Here is a 21410-nt window from a genome sequence, read left to right as displayed (position 1 = left end):
TAACTTCTACATAACCTATTGTTCCTTAAAGTCTCCCTCCCCATTCTCCTGTTAGCTCCACAAAAGCCAGAAAGGAAAAACCTCCAACAAGCCTCCCCTTCCCTGCCCCCTCAGCCTACCGTGGGGTGCTTCTCCCTGTGCCTGGGCTCTGGCAGCTTGGAGATTCTTTCCATCCTCATTTTACGTAATAACAGGTCGTTGTTGTTTCCTGCCTACATCCTCTAGGTTTTCCAAATAAATGCATTTGCTGTTTCTCAGCTAGAACTTGTGAAATTACCCTGCCTGATAATGTATATGGTAAAGTGATGGTTCAGTTATAGTTTTATATATATATTGTGTTGGTGATATTATTATTATTGTTGGCATTGCTTTTGATAGGGAGCATCCTTCATTTTTTAATTATCTGTGTATTAATATTCACCATGATCTTTCAAAACAAGTAAGCTTTTTTTTTTTTGGATTGATTTTATCAATAATACTTCAAAGTCTTCACCAAACTTCTTGGTGATATATGTTGTCCCAAGGTTGTCAGACCTGAAACTCTAATTCAGAGGATATACCCACTTTAACTTCCCCGTGTTCTGATCTCGAGCTGCCCACTGACCCTGTAGGCGTAGAACTTGGCTGCGATGCCTGTCTTACCCTTATCTTAGCTGCACAACCTCACAGATGGGCCCATGGCATTCCCCACTGGGAGATTCATGCTAAAACAATAGTCAGGTGCTCCTTTACAGCAGTTATAGGACCGAACTCACAGTATGGGTTATTTATCTGGCATTTGTTGTTCTTGTTCTTGTTGTTTTGTTGTTTTGCCTTCATTGCTTATGGAAATATTCATACCCTCTCACCGGTCTGGTTTGAGTGACAGACAGCCAGGATTCTGGTAGTCTATCACTGTAAGACAGGAAACATCCCTCTGTAAAAAGGGTGCCGTTCTGTGCTGCAACCCAGGGATTGCTCTTTCCTGGCCACATTGTAAGACCTTGGAGTTAACTAGCCCAGATTTCCTGGTGAAAGTCTTAAGCAGATGTACTAGAGAGAGGTTGGCTCAGCTTGGAAGTTTTGTCCATTGTGAATTACTTTATTGCAAAATGACTGTACTCCTATGACTTACATGATTTTTCTTGGGGGGATGAGAAGTTTGATAAACCCACAGGAAACAGGAAGCACACTGTTCAATCTCTAGTCCAACGATTTCATAAATTGCCGTTTTCAGTAAAACAACATTCACATCCTGCAAGGCTGAAAACACACACCCGATTTTCACTGATGTCACTCATGATACAAGGAGATGCTACACATCTCCCTTTCCTAGGAGTGGCAAACCCCTGGCATTTAATGCAAGTTAGGCAGCGATATCACAGCCAAGGGGGCTGACCAAGCCAGCGGTTTGAGATGAAAGCGAGAGTTTCACATTGAGGGTTGATGAGTTGGACTATAATGATTATTCAGTAGGATGCATTTTTAGCAGGTTTCAGGAGAATGATGGGTCTGGTCTTCCTGCAAAACTGAGTTTTCTGTGCCTGTGTATGTCATAGGGGAGAAGAGAACTCTGTATGTTTGAGGAAATGATAACACACACAAGATTGTCTGTGACGTATTATCCCATCTGATGTCGATGACATAACACAGCAAAAAGAATTTCAAGAAGTCATCAGGGGAAAAGAAAAGAAAGACCCTGCAATTCAGCTGTGAGGGAGGAAACTTCCATTTTAATTTAAGACTATGGTTCTAGTCAATGTTAAAACTGGTTTGGAACTTTTCTAATGAAAAATTTCACCAAGGATTAATTTCGGTTTCCTTTTCTTGTTATTGTTTGGCAGTCAAGGTTGGAGCTAGATCATGCTATCCCAAAGACCCATTTGAGTTCAAGAACACAACTCACAATTCTCGGCTTGTGACCGAGCCAGATGAAGGAGTTTTGGAATCCATCCCAATTTTTAATAACTGCACCCCTCCGTGTTCTACTTTAACATGCTGAGCTCAGTGGGAGAAGAAAGATGTACTACTGTGGATTTCAGCATGCATTTAGCTTGCTGGGCAGCAAAATACCAAAGAGAAAACCCATAAAAAACAATAAATAATCATTAAAACTACCCTAGCCCCAAACTAGCAGCTTGCACGAGACTTCAGTCGGAAGCCCCGTTAGCTAGATGCATTTGCGTTCAAGCCACTTTGCATGCCTCTTACTCTAAGTGATTCCAGTGTGAATATGACGTTACTAATGATCTGCTAAGTGTGTACAGATGTGGGTTTCTCCAGATGTGGTGATTAATAGCGTAATGGAGATAGCCAGTTGACTCATGTTTGTGGGTTGTTTGCCTTTTATTACGTTTCTGAGTTAATTTGCTTTGAACTATTTTTTAACTGCAGCCAACAAACTCATCTTTAAGTCTCAAAGGGCATCACCCCCCTAAACCCTGTTGAGGAAACAGGGAAAAAGGAATGTGCCCCCAGGCTGGAGCTGAGCATTGGGTCCATCATGGGTTAGCACTGGACTACTTAGGAAAGTTGGAATTGTTGCCCCATTTTACTCGAAGTACCCACAAAGAGGCATTGGTGAACCTTGACACAGTGTTTGCAAGCTAGCTAGGCCAATAAAGAGAGAGATTTCTCTTTTTAAAAAAATCCAGTAAAGTATTTGGTCATCTTGAAGTGAGCCCAGAGTTCTGGCCAGTGTTTCTAGAAGATGTTGCCTTGCTTTTGCTTAAAAACAGAATGCTGATGAAAAGTTGAGTAAAATGTTGTTACAGATGTTCAGCTCTGCATTAAGGCTGTTGGAATTACCACCACATCTTAAATCAATTCCCAGAACATTGTCTGGAGGTTATGTCATTGAAATAATGAATCCTCTTTAGTCAGGTATAAGCAAACATGTTAAAACATCATTGTAACTTTAAATTAAATTCCAGCGCAAACCAAGGGATCTGAAAGCTCATTAGACTTGCCTGACATTTTTCTAGCACTGAGTCTTCCCAAACTGTAAAACTGTTAGATTCGGTGCCTATTAGGCAAGCGAGCACTGGGAAGTTACAACAGCACATTAAGTGTTATACTTAGGGATGTGCAAAAACAAGCCCTTGAATTTTATTAGTATTCTGAGATTGGATGGAGTTCAGCTCCTATAAAAATTCCACATTGGATTCCTGAACTTGTTTGTGTTTTAAAGAAGCTGGTAAGTCAGGTTCCTTTGAAAGATCTAATCTTCCTACGGCTACCACAGCAGGACGACTCTAGTGGAAATGCTGGAGACAGGGGTGTAGTGTAATTAGCCAGAAACCAGGCTAACTACGAACCTGGAAACGTGCGTTGGCGTGAGGTAGCGGCCCATTCCTTCAATACTTGTCTTTCATGAAAGTAAATTTAAGTCTCCCTTTTAATTCCATTTTTATTCCTCTCATGTAGTCACAGAAGCCATGAAATGAAAATTATATTTTATAGCTTAACTAAAAGTTTTCCTTGATCTGCTTTCTTTAAATATGCAGAAATTGATAGAATCCATATAAAAGGATAATAATTAAATATGGTTTATATCCTACTTAGGAGACAGAAGTTATCACTGCTCCTCTTGTGGGATCTAAGCCGTATGTAATGGTCTCCATTACACAACGTTCGTATATTTAAGCTGGAGACATTTCCCCCCATCTCTTCAGGGAAAAGATCTGCATTTCCAGGCCATGAGTGCAGGAGGAAACCTTTGAACATGCGTTTCATTTAAGAGAACAAATCCCAGTTTAAATGCAGTATGATTATGATGGATGATCTTTCTGAGTTGCGATGAAAATAAATCGTTTCCTTGCGTAGAAGGAGACCTGACTTTAAGCACCAGAACAAGGTGTTTCCCTGGAGCTGGCGAACAGGTATTAACTTGCCAGTCTTCCATCTGAAGATCACTGCAGGTAAACAGACAGTGACAAGGTGCAAGGTTAATGGGCACTTAACCGGAGAGGGTTATGTATCGTTGGCCCAGTGCAAATGGGAAAAGAAAAGTTAAGAAAAAGAATCTAGCAGAAATGCCAGTGAGTGTGACTTCTTAATGACTATAGACTCATTGTATAATTAGACAAAACCATGGCAACATCTGGTGGCCTTGAATAAAGCTAGCCACATAGACTAGGTTAGCTAAAAGACCTTTTTGGATATCACACAAGAAGGCTTGTGTGATAGAGAAGAAAAAAAGAATTTCCACCTCCTACTAGATCAATTCACATGCACACATGTTGTTTAGTACATCATGCTACTCAACTAATCTAGGTCATCCTGAGCACAGTGCAACCATTGCAAGTGGTCCATATTAAAAGATGACCTTGTATTATGGGGGTAGTCAATGCAAGACTTCTACCCCATCCTAAGGTGGGGAAAGTGCAAAAGTACACTTACACACACACACACATTCTCTCTCTCTCTCTCTCTCTTTCTCTCTCAATCTCAATCTCAATCTCACTGCCTTTCTACCCCATTATTGCCTGAGATGCCTGGCCCCCTATCCTATGAAAGGAAGATGAATTCAGGTCAAGCTCAGAGTGCCTGTTTGCTTGCTGAGAGATGCATATCACCTCTAAGTGATTTTTTTTAATACCATTTATGTGGCTTGTATTTATTTCCTTTAATCTTTTAAGTGCTATTTAGTCTCTATGTGATTTGCTGTGGATACTCTGTTTCTGATAAGATGCGATATCCCCCCCCCCCCGCCCCCGGCCACATAGTTCCTGCCTGGAGCCCTAAGTGACTGATACGGTTACAGCCTGAGCCTGGCCCTCTCGGGGGACAGGACGGGGGGAGCAAGTGGTAGCGTGTAAGGGCTGTGGGCATTTGCAGGTGCTTTTTTGCCTTCATTTCTTCTGGTCATGCCCTCATCTCCACCCACATTCTTGTTCCCTCTCCCTGTGTCAGCCAGAAGTTAGACAACCCCAGACTGACCGTAGAATAAAGGAGTGTACCAAGAGTGATACCTTGAAACAGATTTGGAGGGTCGTTGGATAATTATTATCTCTTTGGAACCATGTATCATAACACACTAAATGTTATTTAGGGTTTTCAGGGAAGTACCATATCATGCATGTTCTGATATGGGTCTTCCTGGATAATATCAAGTAGCTGAGATGGCATTTCCTCCCCCCACCTCAGCCTTGTACACCTTTAACATATATCAAGCTTCTTTTGATGTTCTCGCTGCTAATATTTCTCTTCTTAGCTTTAAGGTAACTGCGTGTGATTTCGAGTTTCAGGGGTGCTTCCTCCCCGTCTGTGTTGCAGTCAACAATAAGAATCCGAGAATCCTATTTTTCCTTCTTGACATTACAGCTTTAGCCTGTATTGTGGGGCGTGGGGAGAGGAAGACTAGGATTTTGCTGCTGGTGCCCTTGGGTGACAGGCTGGGCATGCATCTGCTAATTATCAAGCAGCTCTCTTAAAAAGAAACGTGGTACAGGCTAATACATCTCCAAAGCTTATTAGTGGGTGTCTTTGGGCAAAAGCAGTAGAGTGTGCCGTGTTGTTTGTGAGCAGAACTTTGGATCGCTTAGTGATCTCTGTGGTTTAGACATTTGGACAACAGCCTGTGGTTTCCAGTCCCCTCTGCTGCCCTCCTCCCCTGCCCCTCCTCAGCGATGACAGCATTCAGTGGCCACCTCCTCCTTCGTTTGGGCGCTCTTCTCCGGCCTCGTTCTGCAACCTTGCAGCCCCTTCCTCCCATCTTGATGAATTAAGAAAGGATCCCATGCACGCAGGCCCTCCCTCTTGGGAGGTAGAGGGACGAGAGCTGAGTTGGGCTGGGATTCTTGAACCAGAACATACCAATGTTCCCAGTCCTGACTGACTGAAACATTGGCTGTTAAGGCCTCCAATCCCTGCCTCTTTGCAAGGCTCTTTCCTCTGGCATGTAGGAATTAGGACCTGGTTACATTGGTCCATTTGCAGAAGCAGCCAGCTGGCAGCTCTTATGCTGCTGCTTCAAATACAACTTTATTTCTGATTTTGGTTACAAGAAAACCTATTTGGTTACCCAGCAAAACAAAGTAACCAAAAAGAAATTCTAAGCAGAATGATGGAGTGTTCCTATATATATACATATATATATATATATATACACACATATATATATATATGTATATATATACACACACACATATATATACACACACACGTGTGTGTGTGTATATATATACACACATACATGTATTGGTGTACAGATAAATTATAATTTCCTTTCTCTCTAATGGCAGGGTGTCTTCACACTGTTTTAGTCTGTTTAAATTGCATGTTCAAACGCTGGAGTGTCAAGAGGTGATGCTCTCACCTTTTCTAAGCCGGCCTCTTTGACTAACGCATTGGTCTTTGTCATTGGGTCCTAAGAGATGGCCATGAATTCCTAGTGAGTGACTGAGCCGTGAGTGTGTGTCCTTTGATATCTTGCCTGTATTGCATAGTCTGCCCTCAAGCTGTTCATAATCTCATGAGCTGCCTGTATTTCCAGTTGAAGATGAGCAGCCGTCAGCACTGTCACCCAAAAAAAAGCAGCGCAACGGAGGCATGCGGAACTCACCCAGCTCCTCGCCCAAGCTGATGAGGTAAGGAGAGGGGCCCGGGCCCCGCGGTGGGGCCCCCTCTCGCTGCATCTCCTGTCCCTGCCCCCTCCCCACCCTGCCAGGCCCAGAGGCTCCCCTCCCCAGCAGGCTTGCGGCGGAGGAGGGGACGAGATCGTTAGGTGGCTTCTTAAAGGCTGAAGTATTTATTCTGTCAGCTTGTCAGCAGTTAATGATAGAGCTGAAAAAATTCTGTCATGAAAAACAGTTAGAAAAGCTGTTTGAAAAATACATAGGCTTTAAAGTCTGAGCTGTCACCAAGTCCTGTCTGTGTGTAGTTCCTAAACAGCAGTGGCACTAATGACAGCGGCAGCCAATCAGAGGAACCCATGTGGTTAGTTTGCCTCCAGCAAGTCTCTTTCTGCTGGAGTCTCTCCGAGGACTGTTTTCTGTACTTAAGGCCACATGTGAGATGTATCATCACGATCAAAAATGAACCTGAAGATTACCTTCTCTTTATCCTGTCGATTGAAATCAAATTTCTGTTAATTGATTTTGACTGATAAAAAAGTCTAATAATCTGTGGACTTGCCAAAGCAAAGTTTTCAAAAGTAATCCAGTTCTGCTCAGGCTAAAAGCAATATTAATTATGAAATAGAGCTTGTGTGCACTCTTTTTCTCTCTTTCTCTTTCTCTCCTCCCTCCCTCTCTCCCTCCCTCTCTCCCTCCCTCCCTCCCTCCCTCCCTTCCTCCCTCCCTCCCTTCCTTCTTTCCTTCTCTTCTTTCTATCTTGACTGCAGCTTCCTCTAGGAAATGGCAAGTGAAGTCAATTTTCAATAGAATTCTGTTGGATCCTCTTCTTGGAATCTTCATCTTTCATCTTCCTTTTTCTGTCTTCGATTCATCTGCCAATCCCAATGCTTCTTTCCCCCATCATCCTAACTCTCCAGCACCTCAGTGAAACAGGAGTGATTGCAGATTTGCACTGCTTTCCCTAAATGGTTCCTGCCATGGAAACACCTGCCATCTTGACGATAGTTTCTTCTTTTCATTACCATTGGCTGCTCTCTTCCCTTTGATTATTGATTTAAAAAAATCACAGCGATTTCCTCCTCTTCCTCCTCCCCTTCTCCAAGCATTTGCATCTTCCTGGCTCCCCATGACCACCTTTCTAGGATGGAGAGAGGACAGTCCGTCTTCATATGGTTGAGGACGCAGGTCCCAGGAGAAGACTCACCCAGCCCCATGTCCTTTTCCGTCACCATCCTCTCTTCCTGTTCAATGTTTCCTTAGCAGTTCTCTGCCTTCCCTTCACTCAGTCTTGCTTGGGTGTTGCTGATTTACATGCTTGTTTACGGTTTATGAGGAGGAATAAAATGTGCCAACTGCCAAGCCTCTCCCTTTTATGATGCGAGGTGTCGTGCTCACATCCGCTCTCCATTTACTCAACTTTAGGTAATCGCCTCATCTCATGCTAATAGTTTTATCCATCGAAAGTAGAGAAAAGCCCAGGCGCTTTCTTTTGCCTAAATTTAGAGAAGCAAATAAATAAATAAAGAGAAGTCTGAAAAATCTGAAACCTTTGGAGCCAAATTCCCTGTCCCTGTTTGCTATGTAAAGTATGGCTCATTTCTCTGATCTTGAGTAATAATAATTCTGAGGAGTTATACTGTTTTCATATGCTTCAAAGCTGTGTCAAAGTTTTGCTGCTTAAGGGTACTTCTTTCCTCTGTTGGCTCTTGGGTACCAAGATGACAGGTCTTCTGTACGAGGTGGAAGCTTCTTTAAGTCGTAGCCCTCAGCAAAACATCAAATTACCAAATCCAGGGTAACATACTTCTACACAAATGCCTTTCCTGTATATATATTATACCCTATATATTAAATACTTTAGTGTTACACGCTACATTTTATGTGCAATAGAAAGTGATGGTTTGAGGTAGCCTTGGGGGGACTTTTTTTCCACAAGCAGAAAAAACTAGTATGTACTGTAACAAGTATGGTTTTTACAGGACTTTCTGCCCGAAGGCCTTTGTAAATAAGTAATGATCAACAGATTGGCTGTGGGCTTTTGAAAAGCATGCCTGTGTCAGTTTGCATGATGGGGGAGAATTTTCAAAGTGGGTCTTGCTTTCATTGCCTGTCGGAGAGGGGCTGAGGAAGGCAGTCATCCCAGGCTGGAGCTGTCTGCTCCGCAGTACATCAGAATTGCTAAACGTGGGTCAGGCGGTGAGCTGAAACTTGCCAAGCTACAGAACTCGGGTTTCTGGTGTTGGTGCCTTTGGGCTGCTGCAATGGCCGTGGCTACTGTCACCAGGGAACTTTACCCCACCAGCCCACGACGACCTCGATTGCTGCTCAGCTGGAACGGGCTGTCCCATGACAAGTCAGAAAGTCTCAGACACTCCTCCTTCACCTTGACTTTCTGTGTTCCAGGTACTCTACAGACTCTGTCTGGTGTGGGAGCCAAGACAGGGTGTTGAGCCCTCTCTCTGTTACCCTTCATTTCCTGGGTAGGAACAAAGAGCCCATGGGCGGTTTGGTTTGGTTTGGTTTGAATCCCTGGCCCTGGCCGTGAGGTTGCCGGGGCTTATTTTTTCTAGCTCCCTCTTGCTAATTGACAGAAAACAGAGGGGTTCCTGTACCACCTTGAGGTTTCTCTGGGTCCTCCCCTGCAACATCTTCAAACACTCCCTTTCTACTGTACAAAAGATAGGACTCCTAGGTCCTGTTCCCTGTGACCTGAAACATCCACAAAGGAGGCTAATGACTCATTTGAAGTGGGTGTTTCGACATGAGTTTGTGGCTTGCTGCTTGAGCAGAATCAATCGTTCTGAATGCGAGCAGGTTTTAGTGGCCTACGGGCAGTGATAGGAACAGTTCCAAGAGAAACCGAGAGCCCAGAATGGGCTGGGCTGGGCTTTAATTTACCACTGTGGCCTCTGCACATAAAACAGGCTCCTGCGTGAGGGGTCCTTGCAAGCCATCTGCCAGCAGGAAATGCTACAGGGACTCTGCACTAATGGTCTTTGTCTCCCCTTTGTTCTGGTAGCAGGTCTACCCTGGTTTTTAAGTGTCGCTTAACTCTCTGCGCAATCATTAGATGAACTGCCTCACTTTGTGTGTCTGGATCCCGAGGCCGTATGTTTTGTAGTTACCCTGACACAGAAAACAACCCTCACAGCCAGACTGAGCCAAATGGTGAGGTCTGTGCTCCAAGCCAGGGGCCTGTGTGTCATGATAGAGACCTTTGGCTTCAAATCCCACAAAGGAGCAGGCTGAGGAGGTAACCGGGGCCCTGTTATTCATCTCCCTGTTGGTCTCTTAACAGGGAATTATTTAAGGAGCCTCTCCTAGTTTTCCTCTAAAATCGCCACGCACCTATTGCCCCGTTCTCCCTACCCAGTGGGTTTGTGCCCTGTCAGGAAAGCTGTGTCTTCCTTCGGTTGTGAGGCTCTAGAGGGCAGGAACTTTGTCTCTGAATAACTAAGTCAAGGGTTCTTAATTTGGCGGCCCCCCCAGACCCCACTGACTCTCTAGTGAAATCTGTCTAGAAAAACTCTAGGAAAAAGAAAGTTCATTGGACACCATTTTGACTCCAGTTGAAGGAGATCCTTGGATTCCTAAATCCCGGCCCCAGTTGCTATTACATTTGGTTCTTCTCACAAGCACCTTCGAGTAGTTACCTTCACAGATGCTTTTTTTGCTGCTGAGAATATGTCTTCAGTGGGTAGATGGTATGGGGGAGATGCCCAGGCTCCCACACTGTGTCCTCACATGCAACCCGAAAGGTTATGCGTTTTAGCTGCCTGCTTCTATTTCTTTCCTCAGATTAATTCTCATCTGGGAAATGTTTAGAGAGAGCCTGCCGTACTCAAGATGTTGTGGAAGGTCTTTGAGGGGTGTAAAGTAAGATGGATTACACTCTTCAAATTACATGGGTTACATGTCTTCAAAATGCTCACGGTTTGATGGGGGAGACAGACAAGTATATACAGCAAAACGGAATAAGGACAGAGTAGAGACCTACCAGCATGGGCTGTGGGAGCAGAGGGTGCCCTCATCACCTCTGGTCTGGGAGGCTGAGCCTGGGTTGTGAAGGATGAGGAGAATTCTCGCCTAATAGCACTAGCCACCCTTGTCCATTGTTTCCTAGGTGCCAGGCGTCGTTCCAAGAGCGTTAGGCCTGTTAATTCATGGAATCCTAACTACAGCTCCAGGAGGAGGGATTGCTCTCTCGTCCATTTTACAGATAAGGAAGTTGAGTCACAGAGATATAAAGAGTAGCAAATCTAGTAAGTCTTACCTAATTGGGAAGATTTGAACCCAGATGGTTTGGTTTCCAAACCCATATTATTTACTGCTTCATTCTTCTGCCCAATGGGGGGAATAGGAAAGTGCTCAGGCCATTGCAAGTGACTTGATGTGGCTGGAGAAAGGCATTCTTAGAGTTGCATAACTGGAGTTGAAAATATGAGCATATTCTGGCACCCAGTCGTGAAGGCCTTTTCTGTCATAGGCCAAAACCATGCTGGTTTTTGAGGAGGCAGCGCCCTAACTTGTGTTTTGGGAGGATCACTGATGAAAGTGTAAGGACGGGTTTAGAACCCTCCATCAGGGCCTTCTGGAGACCCGTGGTGCCTTTGGGTACCAAACCGTTCGGGGTCTGCTTTAGAATAGTGGACCAGACGTGGGCTAAACAGTCTTCCCAAGAAGGACACACAGCATTCCTGACATAATGACAGTACCGCCGCTTCCCTCAGGTGCTAGAGGGGACTTGGTGTAAGGTACCACGGGCTATGAGGATTTACCCAGGATGTGTCGGGTGGACGCTTTACACAAAGAGATAGCCCCCAGCCAGGCTAGCAAGGATAACTGACAGCACTAAAAACAGATATTGAACGCTGTGAAAGGAGCTTCATGTCATAAGACCCAGGAAACATTAGATATTTGTTTTCTGAATCAGAGTGGAAATATGATTAAACAGATTATCCTCTTGGGCCCTAACTGACCATTAAATGAAATAAACTCATCTACTTGTTAAGTCCCAGCCTCTCCCTTCTGACGCATACCTCTCACGGGGTCTTTATGTTAGGACTGCCAGCTTGAAAGGTTGTAGTGATAGAAAATGGCAAAGTGGCCTGAGCCCACTCAGAGTTGGGGACAGAATGCCACTCTCCCAATCTCTTTCGCTGGGCAGAATGAAGAAGGAAGGCCAGGACGGCTTAGCTAAGTAAATTCACCTCTTAATGCACAAGCACATAGCAAATGACGGGCCCTCACGGGACTGCAGAAGAAAGAAATGGTGGGTCTCGTCATCCCAAGGCTTGGTGGATTTGACACAGGCCCCTGGACACATTGCATACACAGCAGAGGGTCATTATCCTGTCCCCTCATTTCAGAAGCGTGTTGTCCACTCTCCTCCAGGACTGAAGAACATGTCAGCTCTCCCGGCTCGTCTCCCAGATGTAAAGGCAGTAATTTCCTTCTTGCTCTGAGGACGGTGGCTGTCTAGCAAGAGATGACATACTAGGGAGCAGCAGTTCTTGATTGTTTACTTGTTGGGCAGAAAAAAAAAAAAAATGCAAGTAGAGAGATACAGAAAGTTTGGCCAGAGCGGCCTGAAGGTTTTCTCAAGGTGGCTCCAAGGTTGGCCATCTGGGGGAGGTGGGGGTGGGGAGTAGGGGGCAGCCGCGTCTCAGGAGAGACGAGCATTACGTAGGACAGTGGAGGCAGCTTTGAAGGATGAGTTAGGGCAGAATCCCGAAGTCAGGATCCTTGCGACATAGCAGGAAATAGAATTCACCCAGAAATAAAATGCACCCAAGAAAGAAGCAGATCCGTTGAGTCAGAGCCATTTACGGCGCTGAAAACCTAAGTATGGGCCCTTTTGAGGAGACCACCTGAGACCCCCTCCAGTCTCCTGTGGCTGGTGCAGCCAGAGACCCACGCATGTGACCTGCTGCCCCTGAACGTTGCACTGAAGGACTTAGTTACTACCTGCGACGTTGTCTTCTGTGCAGTGGCAGAAGCGATGGGAAGCAAGGAGGATGGAAAACTGAATTATAAGCATTGCACTTGATAAGAAAGAATATTTCATTTGCTTTTCTATGCTTGTTTATTTGCTGATTAGCTCTTGGAGGTAGACGTCAGCAAGAGAGAGTCATGTGCGTGGCTTCCAGGTTAGGAATTTCTATCAAGTGTTCACACGGCCCCTCAAGTTCCAGAGAGTCACAGAGCGAGAGTCAGAGCAGGTGAGCTGGGTGCACTTTTGTCACCGGAGCTGCATTCTCCATTGGAATAGCAGGGCCAGGACTACAGTGGGGTGGGTGAGGTGCCTCCTTCAGTTTTTTGTTTTTTTTTTGTTCCTCCTTCAGTTTTGCACCAAGGCCCCTCGATGGCCTCACTCTGATCCCGGCCTCGTTGAATAGAACCATAGCCTTCCGGTCCGTATGTTGCAAATCATTGCTAACTTTGGTAGGGTTGCCTCAAACCACAAAGCCTCTCCATTTGGGCAAACCTTCACAGCAATGATCCTCAAATTTTAGCATGCATCAGAATCACCTAGAGCACCTTGTTGAAACAGAGCTTGTTGCAGTAGGTCTGGGCTGGGCTGGAGAACTGCATTTCTCTCAAGCTCCCAGGTGACGCTGAGGCAGCTGGTGTGGGGTCATGCCTCGAGAACCACCGCTTACAGGAATCAGAGCAGTGGGAGGAGCTTCACGTGATGGGGACCCTTCTCACAGAAATGTTCAGCCCTGGCACACTGGAGCACGAGACAGTTGTTAAGAACAACTGTGTTGACCGCGTTGTACATCAGGCATGAGACCCGTCTGCTGAGCAGTTACAGCAGCTGGCTTCAGGCACATTCCAGGCAGCCTGACTGGTTAGAGACATACTACAGAGTCTCCCTTCCGATCGCGATGCCCTATTTCAAGTACTGTCCCTGTAAAGTGGAAAAACAGCGCAAGAGCCTTGATTGTTCCTCAAATTGTTACAAGATATCAAAGGCGAAGGGGCTCTCACTGGACACTTTTTCTGGTCTGCATAGAGGGTCTGGGGAGTTTCTGTTGAATGATTAGAGATGTTCAGAGATCAGAGATCATTCATCAGCTTCTCTTGGTAGTTGGTTGTTTACTGGGTCCTCTGCTGGGTTCTGGAAATGTGTGGTAGAGTAAAATAGGAGTTCCCTGCCCTGAAGAAGATCACCAACTAATGGGTAAGATAGTTGTGCAAATTATTATCTCTGAAAGAGCATCTTACTTCTGTTAAGAGCTCCCAGGAGGGGAAAGCCACATCTGTCTCTGAGGTTATGGAGAAGGACAGCACAGGAGGAATATTTGAAGCAAACCGGGAGGCTTCGGAAGTGTTCTGGTACCCTTACTATGGTGCCTGACATAACAGATACTCAGTAAAATCAGTCTTTGCCACTGGGGTGAAAGGCCTGCAGAGGCATGAGAAATTGCCCAATTTTATCAAGCCTCCCATTTCCCAGGGAGACTTCTGTAGAGTTGGCCTCAATCTAGATGGGACGCTTGTAATGATAGGAAAGGCCTTATCATGTGATGAGAAATGAGATCCTGAAAATCAAGCAAGGGAAAGGATGCAATTTTAAAACCATTTGGTAACTTTCCCCTTTCATACCTTTTGTTTGTCGGTTTGGTTTGGTTTGGTTACTTGTACTTTAGTGTAAATTTCTGAAGTCCAGCATTGAAACCACTGCCACACAAAAAAATTCGAATTTTCCTCCAAGGGGAACTGTGCTCTTTAAAATATAATGCCAGCTTCCTCCCAGCAGGTTTGCTGGAAAAGAGATTTGTGGTTTTGCTTTAGGCTGTTGTCCTCAAGGCAAGCTTTTTGTGTGTCTGCTGTAGCTGGGCATTTAGTTCACTTCCTGAGATTAATTGATGGCAAGCGGCATTCCTTGCTCTGCAAACCCTCAAAACAATGATCTTTTATTCTTTTTTTGGAGTCAAGCATGCTGAACATCTAGCTGCGGACTTTGGAGGTATGAGCTGAGATTCAAGAAGCATAGCTATGAGAAATTTAACTCACTGGGGCTCCTCGGTTGTTATAAAAACGTGGGTATTCCTAAATGGAGTCTTCAGATATTGGGACAAGACAAAAACTCACCCAGCCTTAGTTGATTATTGAGGCTCTCCTTAGCACGTTGTCCTGACAGGGGCTCATGGGGAAATTTTCTACTGATAATTCACACCAGCTGTGCATTTCATAAATGCCCGCCATGCTGCTTTTCTTTTTTGCAACGTAGGGGGCACTGTGGCTTGGGGATAACAGTAGTTAACCTTTATTGAGGGCATGCTCTGTGTCAACTTCTGTGCTAAGTGCATGCCATGTCTTTTACTCAGGCAACCCTCAAATTGAATCCATTAACTAATGATGTTGTTTAACATTCCCATTTTACAGATGAAGAAACTGAGGCAAGGCACAATGTAGCAAGTAGTAGATGAGCCAAAACCTGATGAAAGACATTTTGGCTCTGGAGCCAGTATGCTTAATCACTAAAGAAATACGTGGTTTTCTGCCCTCAGTGATATCCACTTCCAAACACTCCCTTGGGAGGTCAACTCTCTTGGTTCCACTGAACAAATTAACTGGGTAGTGTCTGGGTTTCTTGTTTTCTTTGGTTGGACTGTCATAAGTATTGATCCTCAAATGCAAGTATAAGTTAAAGACTGGGGAGAAGTTCCCTTCCAGATAGAGCAGATCCAATTGTGTATGTATGTGACCCAAACTCTTTCATGAAGATACTGTGTCTTTCTGGTATGTTTCCATGTATTCCTAAACTGATGGCAGGATGCTTTTCTCCTTTAAATGAACAGCTGAGCCCTAAGGTGCAAGAAGGACAGCCAGGGTCATCAGTGGAGTGACATCTGGTACATCGTGCCCATTTTCCTTTAAGGTGCACTATTGTATTAACTTGTTCAGGCTGCCATAACAAAGTACTACAGACTGAATGTCTTAAACAACAGAAATTTATTTTCTCACGGTTCTGGAGGTTGGAAGTCCAAGATCAAGCTGTTGGCAGGGTTGGTTCCTTCTGAGGCCTCAAAAAGGAAGGATCTGTTTCAGGCCTCTCTCCTTGGCTGGTAGATGGCCATCTTCTCCCCGTGACTTCACATCATCTTCCCTCTGTACATGTTTGTGCCCAAATTTCCTCTTCTTATAAAGACGACAGTCATATTGGATTAGGGCCTACCCTAATGACCTCATCTGAACTGAATTACCTCTTTAAAGACCATATCTCAAAATACAGTTACAGTGTGAGATACTAAGAGTTAGGACTACAACATACAAATTTTGTGGGGGGGGGGGGATACAATTCAGACCATAACAACTACACAGCAGATACACTTCACCTCATAGTTTTACCCTAAAATAAGGCTTGTACGTTGGCTAAGTGGTAAGTGACAAATGAGCCTTGAATCAATTATGGTCCATTTTGGGGGAGGTGAGATTACCTTCTGAGTTGAGGAAATATATAAAATAGTTAAGATGTGAAAGGCAATATCTAGTATTGGGCCTCGGTTCCAACTAAATCTTTAAGGAGTTGCCCGAGAGCCTGTGAAAGTGATTCTCTTTGTCATTTTGTAAACTGATAATGTTGGGAGGCTTTGTTCAGGGAGGTTTCTGATGGTCCTCCTTTCCTCCCCCAACCAAAGCACTATTGTGTTCAATGGCAAATGCTTGGGCTTTCTCCTATTAATATAAAGTCCAATTTAGAAGGAGAAGTCCCTGTAGACAAGTAGCCTAAGCCAGCCTGTGGCACTTAACATTGCTACAGGAACAGACATGGCAAGGAAATGTATCCTGTCTGGCCCAAAGTAGCTAGTGACGCTCATGCTGCTGAAGTCTATCACGTTCCAAGTTTCCTCCCAGACGTCTAGTGAATGTAGTTAATAAGGAGCAGTTCTAGTAATCAGTCTTCAGTGCTTCTTAACCTCCCATCTTTGCTCCCAAAACAACTTTTCTATGCTTACTCCACGCCCTCCAGCCTTTTCATACCCAACAGTGGTTCAGTATTTCCAAAATCCTTACAGCCAGCGCTCGTTCATTGAGAGAAGAGTGCTTAAAGGTCTTCTAGGCCCACCCAACATTTATAATGAAATTTATAATGAAATAAATTCATATAATGAATTCATATGAATTTGGGAAACAACTCATGTCATTTGTACAATACCTTCCATTTGTATAACATTCTTCCTTTCTGGAAACTTGAGTTTGGCTCTGTCTAAATCCCTAGTCTGAGCTCCATTGGTCATATACCCAATCAGTCGAATCCATCTCTTCCACTTGACTCCCATCGCACATCTGAGGACAGCTCAGGTCTTCTGTACCTCAGGTCAGGCAATACGACATCTCCAGCCATGGTTTTGGGTGCCTTTCTTTGGCTCTTTTCTTTTGGGCCTCAATCCTCTGAATGGCTCCTAGTGGATCATTACTGTAATATGCTGAGATTCCTCCTTACCTTTCAGGGCTCAGATCACAAGTTATCTTCTCTGCAAAGCCTTTCGTGGTGTTACTCAAATACCAGGCAATTGACAGCTTTCCTGGTGTTCTCAGACCACCTTGTACATTCACTTGGCTATAACACTTACCACAGTGTATCACAACCCTTGATGGACATTTTCTCTCTCGCTCGCTGTATTGTAACTCTGTCTTTGACTAGGGACTGTGCCATCATCACTTCGGTATCCTCCATTCCCGGCACAGAAGAGGGGATTCATGTTTATTGATTGCTTTGCTGATTCAAGAAACCAAAGTTCAAATTTCAGGTACCATGGCTGATCAGAAACGGAGATATCTTTGTTCAGGGAGGTTTTTTGACAGTCTTCAGATCAGCCCCTTTTAGGAACATCCTGGATGACTTATATTTAAATGATCCGGGGCAGGCTGAGAGGCTGGCAGGAAGTACGGAGTGCAGCGTGGCTTACCACTGAGACTTCCCTGATGCTTCTGGATGTTCCAGTGCAAATCCTGGCTTACAGCCCTAGTGTCAGATGATACCTGGTGTACCCAAATCTCTACCCTAGTTAATGAGGCTTGACATTAAAAAGCTGTCTTTTTTTCTTTTCACTGAGGGACAATTGATCATCAGGCTTGTTTATTTACTTTTTTTTTTCAGTAAAAACATTTTTTTTAATAGATCTCTATTGGAGTATAATTGCTTCACAATACTGTGTTAGTTTCTGTTGTACACCAAAGTGAATCAGCCATATGCATACATATATCCCCATATCCCCTCCCTCTTGAGACTCCCTCCCATCCTCCCTATCCCACCCCTCTAGGTCATCGCAAAGCACCGAGCTGATCTCTCTGTGCTATGCTGCTGCTTCCCATTAGCTAACTATTTGACATTCGGTAGTGTATGTATGTCGATGCTACTCTCACTTTGCCCCAGCTTCCCCCTCCCACCCTGTGTCCTCAAGTCCATTCTCTATGTCTACATCTTTATTCCTGCCCTGCAACTAGGTTCATCAGTACCATTTTTTTTTTTTTTTAGATTCCATATATATGCGTTAGCATACAGTATTTGTTTTTCTCTTTTTGATTTACTTCAGTCTGTATGACAGACTCTAGGTCCATCCACCTCACTACAGATAACTCAATTTCCTTTCTTTTTATGGCTAAGTAATATTCCATTGTATATATGTACCACATCTTCTTTATCCATTCATCTGTCGATGGACATTTAGGTTGGTTCCATGTCTTGGCTATTGTAAATAGTGCTGCAGTGAACAATGTGGTGCATGTCTCTTTTTGAATTGTGGTTTTCTCATGGTATATGCCCAGTAGTGGGATTGCTGGGTCATATGGTAGTTCTGTTTTTAGTTTTTTAAGGAACCTCCATAATGTTTTCCATGGTGGTTATATCAATTTACATTCCCACCAACAGTGCAGGAGGGTTCCCTTTTCACCACACCCTTTCCAGCATTTATTGTTTCTAGACTTTTTGATAATGGCCATTCTGACTGGCATGAAGTGATACCTCATTATAGTTTTGATTTGCATTCCTCTAATAATTAGTGTTGTTGAGCATCTTTTCATGTGCCTCTTGGCCGTCTGTATGTCTTCCTTGGTGAAATGTCTATTTAGGTCTTCTGCCCATTTTTTAATTGGATTGTTGGTTTTTTTGATATTGAGCTCCATGAGCTGTTTGTATATTTTGGAGATTAATCCTTTGTTGTTTCATTTGCAAATATTTTCTTCCATTCTGAGGGTTGTCTTTTTGTCTTGTTTATGGTTTCCTTTGCTGTGCAAAAGCTTTTAAGTTTCATTAGGTCCCATTTGTTTATTTTTGTTTTTATTTCCATTTCTCTAGGAGGTGGGTCAAAAAGGATCTTGCTGTGATTTATGTCATAGAGTGTTCTGCCTGTGCTTTCCTCTAAGTGTTTTATAGTGTCTGGCATTACATTTAGGTCTTTAATCCATTTGGAGTTAATTTTTGTGTATGGTGATAGGGAGTGTTCTAATTTCATTCTTTTACATGTAGCTGTCCAGTTTTCCCAGCACCACTTATTGAAGAGGCTGTCTTCTCTCCATTTTATGTTCTTGCCTCCTTTGTCGTAAATTAGGTGACCGTGTGTGCATGGGTTTATCTCTGGGCATTCTATCCTGTTCCATTGACCTATATTTCTGTTTTTTTGCCAGTACCATACTGTCTTGATTACTGTAGCTTTGTGGTATAGTTCAAAGTCAGGGAGCCTGATTCCTCCAACTCCGTTTTTCTTTCCCAAGATTGCTTTGGCTGTTCGAGGTCTTTTGGTTTCCATACAAATTGTAACATTTTTTGTTCTAATTCTGTGAAGAGTGCCATTGGTAGTTTGATAGGGATTGCATTGAATCTGTAGATTGCTTTGAATCTGTAGATTGCTTTGGGTAGTATAGTCATTTTCACAATATTGATTCTTCCAGTCCAAGAACATGGTATGGTATATTTCTCCATCTGTTTATGTCATCTTTGATTTCTTTCATCAGTGTTTTATAGTTTTCTGAGTACAAGTCTTTCGCCTCCTTAGGCAGGTTTATTCCTAGTTATTTTATTCTTTTTGTTGCGATGGTAAACGGGAGTGTTTCCTTAATTTCTCTTTCTGATTTTTTGTTGTTGGTATATAGGAATACCAGCGATTTCTGTGCATTAATTTTGTATTCTGCAACCTTACCAAATTCATTGATTAGTTCTAGTAGTTTTCTGGTGGCATTTTTAGGATTTTCTATGTATAGTATCATGTCATCTGCAAACAGTGACAGTTTTACTTCTTCTTTTCCAATTTGTATTCCTTTTATTTCTTTGTCTTCTCTGATTGCCATGGCTAGGACTTCCAAAACTATGTTGAATAAGAGTGGCGAGAGTGGGCATCCTTGTCTTGTTCCTGATCTTAGTGGAAATGCTTTCAGTTTTTCACCATTGAGAATGATGTTTGCTGTGGGTTTGTCGTATATGGCCTTTATTATGTTGAGGTAGGTTCCCTCTGTGCCCATTTCCTGGAGAGTTTTGATCATAAATGGGTGTTGAATTTTGTCAGAAGCTTTTTCTGCATCTATTGAGATGATCATATGGTTTTTATTCCTTAATTTGTTAATGTGGTGTATCACATTGATTGATTTGCATATATTGAAGAACCCTTGCATCCCTGGGATAAATCCCACTTGATCATGGTGTATGATCCTTTGTTGTTGGATTCTGTTTGCTAGTATTTTGTTCAGGATTTTTGCATCTATGTTCATCAGTGATATTGGCGTATAATTTTCTTTTTTTGTGATATCTTTTTCTGGTTTGTGCATCAGGGTGATGATGGCTTTGTAGAAATTATTTGGGAGTGTTTCTCCCTCTGCAATTTTTTGGAAGAGTTTGAGAAGGATCGGTGTTAGCTCTTCTCTAAATGTTTGATAGAATTTGCCTGTGAAGCTACCTAGTCCTGGACTTTTGTTTGTTGGAAGATTTTTAATTACAGTTTCAATTTCATTACTTGTGATAGGTCTGTTTATATTTTCTAATTCTTCCTGGTTCAGTCTTGGAAAATTGTACCTTTCCAAGAATTTGTCCATTTCTTTGTGGTTGTCCATTTTATTGGTGTGTAGTTGTTTGTAGGAGTCTCTTATAATCCTTTGTATTTCTGCAGTGTCAGTTGTGATTTCTCCTTTTTCATTTCTAATTCTGTTGATTTGCATCCTCTCCCTTTTTTTCTTGATGAGTCTGGCTAATGGTTTATCAATTTTGTTTATCTTCTCAAAGAACCAGCTTTTAGTTTTATTGATCTTTGCTATTGTTTTCTTCATTTCTATTTCATGTATTTCTGCTCTGATCTTTATGATTTTTTTCCTTCTACTGACTTTGGCTTTTCTTTGTTCTTCTTTCTCTAGTTGTTTTAAGTGTAGGGTTAGATTGTTTATTTGTGATTTTTCTTGTTTCTTGAGGTGAGATTGAATTGCTATAAACTTCCCTCTTAGAACTGCTTTTGCTGCGTACCATAGGTTTTGGGTTGTCGTGTTTTCATTGCCATTTGTTTCTGTGTATTTTTTTATTTCTTCTTTGATTTTTCCAGTGATCTCTTGGTTATTTAGTAGCACACCGTTTAGCCTCCATGTATTTGTGTTTTTTACATTTTTTTTCCTGTAACTGATTTCCAGTCTCATAGCGTTGTGGTCAGAAAAGATGCTTGATATGATTTCAATTTTCTTAAATTTTCTGAGGCTTGATTTGTGACCCAAGATGTGATCTATCCTGGAGAATGTTCCATGTGCACTTGAGAAAATGTGTGTTCTGCCAGTTTTGGGTGGAATGTTCTATAAATATCAATTAAATCTATCTGGTCTATTGTGTCATTTAAAGCTTGTGTTTCCTTATTTATTTTCTGTTTGGAT

The 21410-nt window shown here is 43.1% G+C and overlaps 1 protein-coding gene across 9 annotated transcripts in view; it reads left to right on the top strand.

The window, feature by feature from the left end:
• The window catches only part of KCNMA1 (potassium calcium-activated channel subfamily M alpha 1), a 745622-nt gene that overhangs the window by 646640 nt on the left and 77572 nt on the right, over nt 1-21410 (top strand). For all 9 annotated transcript variants that reach the window (XM_068547964.1, XM_068547957.1, XM_068547956.1 and 6 more), the window contains one exon: nt 6476-6569. In XM_068547964.1, the coding sequence (XP_068404065.1) occupies nt 6476-6569 (94 nt within the window). The remainder of the gene's footprint in view (nt 1-6475; nt 6570-21410) is intronic.

The sequence above is a fragment of the Eschrichtius robustus genome, chromosome 7 (genome assembly GCF_028021215.1).
Source record: "Eschrichtius robustus isolate mEscRob2 chromosome 7, mEscRob2.pri, whole genome shotgun sequence".
Classification (NCBI taxonomy): Eukaryota; Metazoa; Chordata; class Mammalia; order Artiodactyla; family Eschrichtiidae; genus Eschrichtius; species Eschrichtius robustus.
Note: the sequence above shows the minus strand (reverse complement) of the source record. Positions and strands in the feature narration are given on the sequence as shown.